At 33.3% G+C, this 11427-nt stretch overlaps 2 protein-coding genes across 3 annotated transcripts; both read left to right on the top strand.

Annotated features, from left to right (window-relative positions):
• The first annotated feature begins 728 nt into the window (after positions 1–728).
• Positions 729–4627, top strand: LOC118046246 (uncharacterized). The gene is made up of 6 exons (XM_035055072.2): positions 729–1228; positions 1343–1475; positions 1978–2081; positions 2668–2812; positions 2903–3040; positions 3273–4627. Exons 1-6 carry the CDS (start codon positions 1188–1190, stop codon positions 4365–4367), a joined length of 1656 nt encoding a protein of 551 aa, XP_034910963.1. The 5' UTR covers positions 729–1187; the 3' UTR covers positions 4368–4627.
• A 2065-nt stretch (positions 4628–6692) lies between these two features.
• LOC118046245 (uncharacterized) lies at positions 6693–10552 on the top strand. Of its 2 annotated transcripts, none has more exons than XM_035055071.2 (9): positions 6693–6935; positions 7025–7141; positions 7620–7693; positions 7774–7876; positions 8321–8371; positions 9064–9217; positions 9353–9491; positions 9909–10014; positions 10088–10298. In XM_035055071.2, exons 1-9 carry the CDS (start codon positions 6830–6832, stop codon positions 10099–10101), a joined length of 864 nt encoding a protein of 287 aa, XP_034910962.1. In that variant the 5' UTR covers positions 6693–6829; the 3' UTR covers positions 10102–10298. The 2 variants fall into 2 exon arrangements, with proteins under 2 accessions (XP_034910962.1, XP_034910960.1); XM_035055069.2 differs by having other exon boundaries at positions 6696–6935; positions 10107–10552.
• The last annotated feature ends 875 nt before the right edge of the window (positions 10553–11427 follow it).

Here is an 11427-nt window from a genome sequence, read left to right as displayed (position 1 = left end):
CCCCATGTAGAGACCAGAGAGAGTGAAGGGCAGCTACATGTTTCAGGTCTTAGTCGTTTATATATATATATATATGTTCTTAGAGGGTGTTTGATTCGAAGGTCACTTTAGTTTTTTTTTTTTTTTTTTTTGGAATCCACGTAAAAAGCACACACAAAATATATATATTTTAGCTTTAAAAAATGTAGCTTTTGCTTTAAAAAGGTTATATCTTTGAAAAACAACTAGGATAACTCTCACCCAAACATACTTTTTTTTAATAACAAATGCAATATAAATTCAACCAGTTAAAATGACTAAATCGTTAATCTTTTATTTGGTAAAATTTAGAAAAGTAGTAATTACTCAAGAAATGGATTATTAACTGCAAAATTAAAGATATGATCGAGCAGAAAATATTGATAATAAAAAGCTTATGTGTTTAATATGATGATATAACGATGTTTTTTTAAATAAATTTTTTATTTAAAAATATATTAAAATAATTTTATATATATAATATATGAATACATTGTAAAAAATTAAAAATACTAATTTAATTATATATATTTTTAACCCATTTTAACTAAATTATGCTATCTAAAAATAAAATTGACCAAATTATACTTTCTAAAAATAAAATTGACCGGTGCTAACTTGACAAAACTTTTTCAAACCAGGATAGAAAGGAAAAACACCCGGGAAAGAGTCCTCCGTGGCAAGATTCTCTCTCTCTAAAAAAGGCATTCTCTCTTTCCACCCTTTCTCTCTCTTTAGAAAAAAAGGCCAAGAGCCTTTGAGCTCCTTGTTGCCGATATATATTCCCTCTCTAAAACCATGCTAAATTCCTTACATTGAGATAAAAATCTTGTTAATTTAGAGCCCATTTATTTGTTTCTTTCTTTTCTTTGAATTAAAAGATAATCACCAACCTCCTCAGTTTTGGTTCTTCCAAATTCTTGCCTTTCTTCCTCCTCGAAGTTGTTTCATTTCCTTGATTCTTCTTGTTCTCCTTAATGCATATTCTTGATACCCGTTTTTTGCATTTCTGCTAATCTTTTTACCTCATCATTGCTTAAAAGAACAACCCCAGAAAACACAAACAAAAAGATTTAAAAAAAAAAAAAAAAGCAAACAAAGACATAATCTTTTTGTCTCCGCAACTTTTTTTTTTTTTTGTGATTTGTTGAAGGCTTATAGAGATCAAAATGTTTGACGTGCTTACAAAGTCCAAGTTTTATACAAAATGGTAGTTTGAAATACCTGGTTTTGTTTATGCCTTTTATCGTTTCTGTTTTATTGATGCTGCTCTGTTTTGCTGATTGATATTGGTTGGTTCTTTTGTTTTTCTTTGTTGATGCAGCAAGACATTGGTAAAGATGACGAAGACACGCCTTGACGCCTTAAAGAAGAAGAAGAACACTGTCATAATGTACTTAAAGAATGATATGGCTGATCTCATCAGAACTGATCTTGCTTACAATGCTTTCTGCAGGGTTAGTTTTTTTTTCTCGATTTTATACATTAAATGGACAGTGAATTTTATTTTCCGTAGGTTTTCTATGATGCGGACGCCTGAGTTTTTATTTCTTAAAGCCATTAATTAGCACATTTCCAATCACTTTCTTGAATTGTCAAGAAAGCACTTTCTTTATGGGTTTATCTGTTTTTGTTTATATCTGTCATCTGCAAATACCTAGCTGTTTATTTTGGTTATGGAACCTTTTCCGTTGTTTGCTTCTGTGGAAAAAAAAACATGGCATCCTTGCAAGATTTTCATGGCACATCTCTCCATGATGTTTTCTAGTATAGTAATAAACTAATAATAAATCTTCGTGGGACCTAATTTGTCGTCGCTTCCCTGTTCATGCTTTCCATTAATCCAAATGCATCTTCTTGAAAGTCCTGTGCGCAATTTAGCTGACAACAGACACAGGCGGATAAAGTCTTCATGTCCTGAGTACCAAAGCTAATGATTTCTTTTGCGTGATGATGCAGGCAGAAGGGCTTCTTGTTGAGCAAAACATGTTAACCTGTTACAATTTCATTGAGCTGTTCTGTGGCTGTATCTCAAGCAATCTTTCACTCATCAACAAACAGAAGTATGAATTGCTATTCAACATGCTTTCGACTACTCATTTATTGTTTATCAATTCTTTTCTTTTGCATCAAGTATCTCTCTCTCATACTATATGGCATGCAACCAATTAGAACAAATTGCCAACGCAGTCATCTACTGCTAGTAAAGCGCATGAAATTGACACCTGACCACAGAGTTCATGCATCTTACCTTATCTCTATCAAAACCTTGAGGACTCCTAATTTTTCTGCCAGTTTCTATGTATTTATACCAGTAAACACAGGTTACAAGGGGTCGTAAGAAATAACACCATTTAGGAAAATGGCCTCTGGAAACGGCAATATTGGTGAAAATACTGGCTGTGACAGCTGAAAATTAATACAAGAAGGATCCTTAGTTTTGTGTCTTCAAGTTAACTATTGGAGGAACTACGAGACTTTAGTTTTCTGTCTGCTATTATGATAGTGTTGTGAGGCCTTAAGCTAATTCATTTTTAGATGTTTGGCTTTCGATACTTTTCATGCTCTCAGTCTCGGGTTGCGTTTTCAAATCAGCTGTTTTTAGCATGTCACTCACACATCTTCTTCTACTTTCCTTTTCTGATCCAGGGAATGCCCCGAGGAATGCAGAGAAGCTGTGCAGTCTCTAATATATGCTGCAGCGAGATTTTCTGAATTCCCAGAACTACGAGATCTTCGATCTGCATTCATTGGTAGATATGGACCTTCTCTTGAAGCATTCGTTAATAAGGAGGTCATAACAGATAGCTCCTCTGCATTATTTTCTCTTTCTGTGGGATCATATTGGTTTTTCGTTCTGATGTGGCTGATTACTGATGTGCAGTTTGTTGAGATGTTGAAGCCAAAGTCTACCACAAAGGAGATTAAGCTTCAATTAATGCATGACATAGCAAAAGAGTTTTCCATAGAATGGAATGCTAAGTCTTTGGAGCAGAAACTCTTCAACCCCCCGTCTCAACAAGTAAGCTTCCCTGACCATCCTAATTATATATACAAATGTTGAAAGGGAAATCGATAGAATTTTGGAAATGGAGTGTCAAAATATATTGGCTGCTAATTAAGATTGTTACTTGTGTATCTGACCAAATTTCCTTCAAAGAATGATTATTGGACACTAAAGCCATACTGCTTGAAAGCATTTGAAGATCTGCTATCCAGATGATAATCAGAACGAGCATGACTTTTTTCTGCAGGATCATCATAGGCATGAACCTTTACCCAGTACTCATAATGATGTACACAAGCTGAAGGAAAGCAAGGATGATGCGTTTACAAAAAAGAACAGCTTGAATGATGATGATGATTACAGGTGGGAAAAGAACAATGATGATGCTTCAACAAAAAGAGTCAGCCATGACTTGGGCAACAGTGTGAATGCCACAAGGGAGGATACCTTGCTAAGAAGAGATGAAAGGATTTTCAAATTTCAAGGAAGAAAGAATGTCAGTGATGACAGATACAAGCTGCAGAGCAGCAGTGAAGATGAAGTGTTTTCAGTCAGCAGGAGAGATAGCACAGACCAAGATACCACACTAGCTAGTTCGAGTTCAGTTGGAAGTGTTTCAGAGGATGAAGTGGATAGCAAGAAGCCTATTTCCTATAGATTTACTCCCCCCCCTTACCGCAGAACAACAGTTGAGAAAGAAAGCAAGATTGAAGAACCCCTAAAATCAAGTGATAAAATTGCTGCGGAGGAAGCTAATCATGCAGACGATTCGACCAATGAAACCAAGCCGAAACCAAGATCAGTCCGAAGGAGGCCATTGAAGCCACCACCAGGGCACACAGATTCTGGCAGTATTGAAAGACCATTGAAGCCACCACCAGGTCGTGAAAGAGTAGGCAGTATTGAAAGCGACGAGTCTGCCAGTATTAATTCAGCTGCAATGAAGCAAGAAGAGCCTAGACGAGGTCTTAGAATCTTTCTAACAGATGACGATGATCAAAGGGATGGAGAAGAAAAGGAAATAGATGGACTTTTGATGCATTATAGTAAGAAGGACTCACCTTATGAACCGAGCAAGTTGAATCCATATACAAACCCTCCTTCAAGGCAAACAAGTGATGATTCTGGTAAAAGCACGAGGCACAGAAATGCAATATCTGAGTTACCTCTTCCACCTGGGAGAGCAACAAGCCCCCGAGAACCAGGAACTCAAACAGGTGCAGCAACAAGGCATGGTCGAGCTGTCTCAGCACAGCCAGAGATAATGACTGGTCGAGTGCATCCCAACCTCCCGGATTATGATGAATTGGCAGCTCGGATTGCAGCTTTCAAGGGAAGATAAAAAGATTTCATTAGGCTCTTAGATAGCTTACTCAGCATTCTTTCTATAATTTAAAACACAAAAAAAAAAAAAAAAGGGTATTCTGCTAAACTTGTACTCTTCTGGAGTGTCTACTCATAGGCGAGGTACTCAGCATTACTAGTTTTAGCTTTCTAACCATTTGATTCCTTCAAATTTGTTACACTCTAAAATATGTCAAAAAAGATGCAAATTCTAATGCATTAATGATACGTTGAGATTCAGATTGCTTTTTCTATTTCTTTCTTGATCTTGGACATTGAAGTGCTTCTCTAATTCTAATAGCAGCAACTAAGGCTGCAAATGTGGGTTTTTTATTTTATTTTTATTTTTTTTTGTAGAATGTAATAGTTGATTAATGTAATTTTCTGATTTAATATGCAGAAACAATTTTCTAAAACATATATGTATACGGCCAATAGGTTAACAATTTGTTGAATAGCCAGGTTATTATGGGATATGTCAGTTATGGGGTAAGATTTTCACTCAAACTACTCAGTGCAAGAATCTATCCCTATCTCAATGGATTTAAATCTATTTTATTTTTGTGTTTTTAAATTATTTTGATGTATTAATATTAAAAATATTTTTAAAAAATAAAAATATTATTTTAATATATTTTTTAGTATAAAACACTTTAAAAAACAATCATTATTATATTTCTAAACAACCTGTCATTACACAATTAGTCTTGCATTTTATGCACAATAAACCTTTTGTCTACAAGGTATTGCATGGTTCTGCATGGCATATTTTAAAGTCTTCTTGTAAAAAAACTATGTGGAAGTAAGTTACATGTAAAAACTCTCCCCACTTTCTGTAGCAATTAATTTCAAGACATGTTCACCCATGTCCCCCGTTAGTTGCCAACTCTCCCATGATCTGGCCATTTTTCTCCTACAACTAGACACTACTGTTCCAACTTCCTTGGATTCCAACTTGCCAACTTCCCAACACCGCTGCTGCTACTAAAGTTGGTTGTGTTTTAATTATGAGAAATGTAGTTTAATTGATCAAATACTGGGTTTATTCTTTACAGATTATTAATTCAAATTTCATAAATCTTAAGACCACTGAATGCTTATATAATCGTTAATTTTAAATAAAATTAATTGAAATACGTGTAAGTTAATCTAGAAAATCATTATAATAATAAAATAGTTCCAAGCAGCTCATATAGAAAATAAAGTAAAGTTTTATCCATTCAGGTAACTTCAACCTTATATACCACTATCATCATTCATATGGATTCGTTCAAGTAAACTTCTTCTTCATTTTTTTTTCCTTCTTTCTCTATTTTGCCTTGAACTTTGAGGAGTTTCCAACATATCCCTCTTTTGGTGCGCTTTAAAATCCTATGAGTTTATTTGTTTTTGTGGTTGCTTTTGTTTTTAAAGTACACTACAGAAAATAAATGTTTAATAACAAATAAAATTTTATGTACTGTTAATGGGCCACATTATTACTTGCATTGAAAACACAAAATCACTAAAAGCAATACAATATTATTTCTTTTGCCAAGTGAATTATTCTTTATTGTTCACTTAAGCAAGTAACGGAGAGTGTTAATCCCTTCTAAATCATTTTTATAATCACGTGATTGTTTGGCATCTGAATACCTATGCATTGCCATAAGGGTAAATTTCTCTCTTAAATTTCTGCCTACCGGGCATCAATCTAGCCCTAACCAGATACAGCCTCGCGGAGAGTTTCCACACTCTCACTTGTTGTAAACAAGCAGAACATTTGATGGATAACAATTTATAACAATACTCCCAAGCCTTTATTAAACTCAATAAAAGAATACACAAGTGTCCTTGTATATGCTATGCATAATTCTGCGTTAAGGTATAATTACCCTGTTTGTTTTTATATTTTAAAAATATTTTTTAAAAATTTAAATTTTTTATTATTTTAAATTAATTTTTTTAATTTCAAATTATTTTAATATACTAATATTAAAAATTATTTTTTTAAAATAAAAAAATATTAATTTAATATATTTTCAAACAAAAATATTTTAAAACATAATCGTTATTATATGTCTTTTCTTAAATAATCTATTAATTTAGTGTACATAAAATTAACTAAAATTTTTAAACGGGAGGAAATATTAGAGTACTCCTATGAATACTAATATTTAAATTATAAAAATATGAATTTGTTTGTTTTTATTTTATTATTCTAATATTAAAAATATTATTTTAATATATTTTTAAATAAAATATATTTTTAAAAATATTCGTTGCCATACTCTCGAATCAGAGATATAATTAAAAAAGCAAAAAAGGTATCCAGACCTGATAAACATATTTTTACCCAGGCTAAAAATTAAATTTTTATTCTCTTTCTTGCATTTCTCTCTTGAAATAATAATCCAATCTGCTGCTAAACACCATTCACCAGGAGGAAAAGAGGATTTAGAAAAATTGAATCAGGAGCAGATGGAGGAGGGCCAAGAGGATCATGTGATGAGTGAGGTTCATCTTGGTTGCCCACCTGGCTCCTCTGGGCCCCATATTTCTCATTTCACCATCTCCATCCCGCCTGGTAATTGATTTTGATTTTGCTCTCCAAACTTCATTGCATTCTTATGTAATTAATCTTCTTTGTTGGTTTACAATAATTAATTATGTTAGGTATTGATTGTGGAAGATTTAATAATCTGTTCAAAGATGAGCAAGTTCCCATGCACCAAATGGTTTGTGTGGATGAAGATGGTGATCTTATATTAACCAGACGCCATGCTCATCACTGTAAGTACTCACAAATCTCTCTCTCTCTCTCTCTCTCTCTCTACTGGATTTACTTGTAGTGTCATATTACTGAATATATATAGTATTAGCAGTGCAAGTTGTAATTAGATTGTAAGTTGTAACTCCCGAGATTTGTTTGGGAATTTTTTAACGGCCTTGACAAGGGTTTTTAACATGAACCTGAAAAACTTGATATCAATTAGTGAATTTCCTACCAATAATAATAAAAAAATCCAGTAGGCACCGAGACTGATTACCTTGCCTAATAATAGCGCAGTGTTCATAATTGTGAACAATTAGATTTGCAGGTTGGTTTTTGTTCACCTTCTTACCAAACCCTATCAATTTCTGCTTTTTTTAACCGAGTGAAATAAGTTGTGTTAAATGATGAAAAGATTGATATGATCTTCCTTCTTAAGTTTGAATTTATGAGAAAGATTTGAACTCTCTTGGAGTATTTTGTTGTCCAAATGCACAGATTTGCCGACTCGTAGTTTTAGTGTAACCATCCGGCATAATATCACATCATCAATTTCAAATGTTGGGTTGCAGGTGATTATTGGTTTCTTAGTAAGTTTTTATTTTTATTGCTAGATAATCATAATCATATATAACCCGTTCTCCACTCTCAGGTTTGGAAGGCTGAATTACTGTTATCTGATTTTGTGTTGCATAAGATGTTGACTTCGTCTGATTTTGATGAGATTGTTTCATTAGAACTTGGAGCTGGAACAGGTATGTTGATCACTGGTGCTATATCATTTCTGTCAAATGTTATGTCACTTGTGATTTGATCATGTTGCTCCTGGCATCCAGTGACTAGATCCTGGCTACTTTTTTTATTTTTTTAAAGAGTTTCCTTTAATTCAAGAAGATTTGCTAGCGAAACTGAGAAATTGTAGTGCAGGAATTTAGAAAGAATGACAAATACCCACCCACCAACATTGGTCGAAATGAATTGGATTCTGTCTGAAATGAAATTCAACCTGGTTGAGTTTCTAGAAAATAAGGGTCCCATGGATTCATCTTCCGATTCTTAGTAGCAGCTGAGTCAGTTGTACAATCTCAAAATTTTCTTCTTGGATATTATATGTTCTAAATTCAACCATCTTAAATGCTCTCAACCTGAATCATGAGTATTTCTTGTGTGACAGGAATTTATTTCACTGTCTTTGCCAGGGCTAGTCGGTATGTTGCTTGCACATGTTGCTAAAACAGTGTTCCTAACAGGTATCCAATGGCTGTGTTTGTATGTTGAACCTTATCTTTATGGGTTTCTGCTGTTAGATCATCTAAGATTATCACTCTCAGGAGTGCACCTTTCAATTACTTAAAATTTTTATTGTGTCAATCATTTGGGTTGACATGCCAATCAATTGTTTGCAGCATTTTGTATCTTCTATAGCCTTATGTTTTTCTACTTTCATATTAGAATTTGGTTTGTTGCTTGAGTTAATGCAGGAAAGTTGAAGAAAATATGGAATTCTGTTTATAACTAGTGGTGATCTTAAATTCGTTGGTTTCCATGAATTTGATCTTCTGTGTTAGGTGAATTTGGTTCCATATATTGTTTTTTACTAGCTGTGGTGTTGAAAATTTACTCTATCTCCACTCCAAGGTGGTTGTGCTTCTGTTTATTTTTGTCAGTCTCATGGTAATTGCCTATTTAGAAATGTGCTTTTGGATTAGTTCTCCTTTCTGAATTGTCCATCATTAGAATGCAGGAGCTATGTTATTTCATATGTCAAATTAGCAGAACATTCATATTGGAAAATCATATTTAAAATTGAGTTGGAATGATTTGATTAATATTTCGCTAAAATGCTCTTTTCAAAGAAGGTGAACTCTTAGGGACAGAGTAAGGTTAGATATGCTTGTGATTTCATATTCTTGAACAATCTGCTTTCTGTAATTTTCTACAGACCGTGGAGATGAAATCCTTGACAATTGTGCAAGTAATGTTGATCTCAATTCTGAAGTGTTAAACTATCAAGGAAGCATTCATGTCCGTGAACTTGATTGGATGGACTCCTGGCCACCCTCAACAAGTTCAGGAAATTCTACATGTCATGAAAGGTTAGTTGATAATCTTTTCTACAGTCACTGTAGTTTCTTATCTGTCAAAATAGTTTTTCCTCATTTTATAGTTATTTTATTTGATAGTGATATACTTTAAGAAACACATTGCATTTTCTTCAATGGTGATAACAGGTATTCTTGGACATCTTCGAATGTTGAAGAAGCTGAGAGAGCTGCTTTACTTGTAGCTGCTGATGTAATTTACAGTGATGATCTAACTGATGCTCTTTTCTGTATTCTAGAGAAACTAATGTCCCTTGGTCCAAAAAAGGTATGCATCAACAAAGGAGAACAGCATTAATGAAGTCCGGATAGGATAGCAAGCAATATGAAATAGCATTTATAAATCAGGATGGAACAGTGATAACATGTGAAAAATTTGAGATCTTTATATGATATAATTGACCTGTTTTAGTAAGAACACATGTCATGGCAACATGACTTATGCAGTACTTATCGAATTTGTTTGGAAGGCCATCCAGCCAAAGGAAGCATACGAGGCTCTCAATGGATGCATTGCTAGATGAACTACAATGCATTGGTTATCACTGTTTATAAGTCATCCCATATGCACTTTGAATCATGATTCTGTTGCATTTCACAGTATTTGCAGGATTGCTTTGTTAGAATTCTTGAAGCTCAATGTTCGGCAAGGTATTAATTGGCGGTTACATTTCTTTGTTTTAAGGTTTTGTACTTGGCATTGGAAAAGCGCTACAACTTCAGTGTAGATGATCTTGATGTTGTGGCAAATGGTTACTCACATTTCCGAAGTTATCTTAGAGGGGAGGAAGGTGAGTTTGTTCCATATTATTTCTCCGCTTGACATGCTATAATCCATTTCCAATTTTAAAATTTATAATATAGTGATGTATGCGTGATGCAGAATATGACAACCTTAAACACGGATCCTCCCCTTGTTTTGTTGGAAAATGTCTTGACCTGTCATTAATTCCGCAATATGTTCGAGAATATGAGAGAGGAAATGACGTAGAGCTTTGGCAAATCATGTACAATGCAAGAAAACCTAACTTGGGGGATTCTTGTGACTGATATTGCCATCTATATCTATTTTCTGATCCATGGTTTCTCTCTTCGTCTATGGACATTATGGTCGAAATTTAAATGGCTGGACTTGGCGGCATAGCAATTCCATCAGCAGCTATTGTGGACAGCATCCCACTCGACTTTCAATCCCATATATGTTTTACTCGATAAAAACATTTTTCCGTATTTTAATGTTTGGTGAAGCGTGCATGCATTTATCTGGAAGTGAGGAAGTGGGCCTTTTTCTTGAGCTTGAATTCAAAATCAAAATCACTTTGTTTTTTAGGATTTAGCTAGCTTCCACCTTATTATTTGTCTTGCAATATGGTTCTTTACCTCCGCTTTCTTTTAACCCGCTTAAATGTACTTTGTGAAAGTGTTGGAAGGTTCAATTCTGTGTTGGAGGTTCTGACTCGTCAGTTATATACACTACTAGCTTAGTGCCATACTAGTCCGTGGCTTGGACCAAGATGATTATTTTAACGAAAAAAAAAATATATATATATATATATATCTAGATCCTAATAAATTTTTCAACATTGTTAGTAAGCTCGGGAAATGTGTCAAACTTGAAAAAAAAAATTATGTGATTTTTTTGTTTAACTTGGTTTTAAATTAAATCTTATTAGGTTGTTTTAGTGTGATTTTATTGACTTGGTGGGTTCAAGATAAAAAAAAGATGCATAAAAAAAACATGTTATGTTTAGTTTATTAATTCATAATTGGAATATATATATATACACACTCGATGAACTAGCCAAACTTACGATCTAGTTTATTAATTCTACTATGTTTAGTTAATTATTTTCATTTTACTATATAATAAAAAAAGCACAAAAAATTATTTTATAATCAATCTAATATTGAAGGATAATTTAAAAAAAAATTCAATAAAAATTTAAAATGGAAACAATTCAATAAAAATTTAAAATTGAAGGATGTAATTAGAAAAATAATCAAAAAATTAAAAAAACAAAGGGCCAATAAAAAAAAAGATTAAATGCATAGGCCCAAATGACTTAGTGTGGTTGAGCATTTTATAAAAAAAACCCTAGGAGATTGGGCCTAAGGTAAGTTTGCGTGTGCTTAGGCCAATAATTTTTTTTATTAGGTGATAGATAACAAGTCATCCACTCCTTATTTTTTTTTTTAAAAAAAAA

Source organism: Populus alba, chromosome 1 (assembly GCF_005239225.2).
Source record: "Populus alba chromosome 1, ASM523922v2, whole genome shotgun sequence".
NCBI lineage: Eukaryota > Viridiplantae > Streptophyta > Magnoliopsida > Malpighiales > Salicaceae > Populus > Populus alba.
The sequence above is the reverse complement of the archived record's forward strand: the minus strand, read 5'-3'. Positions and strand labels throughout refer to the sequence as shown.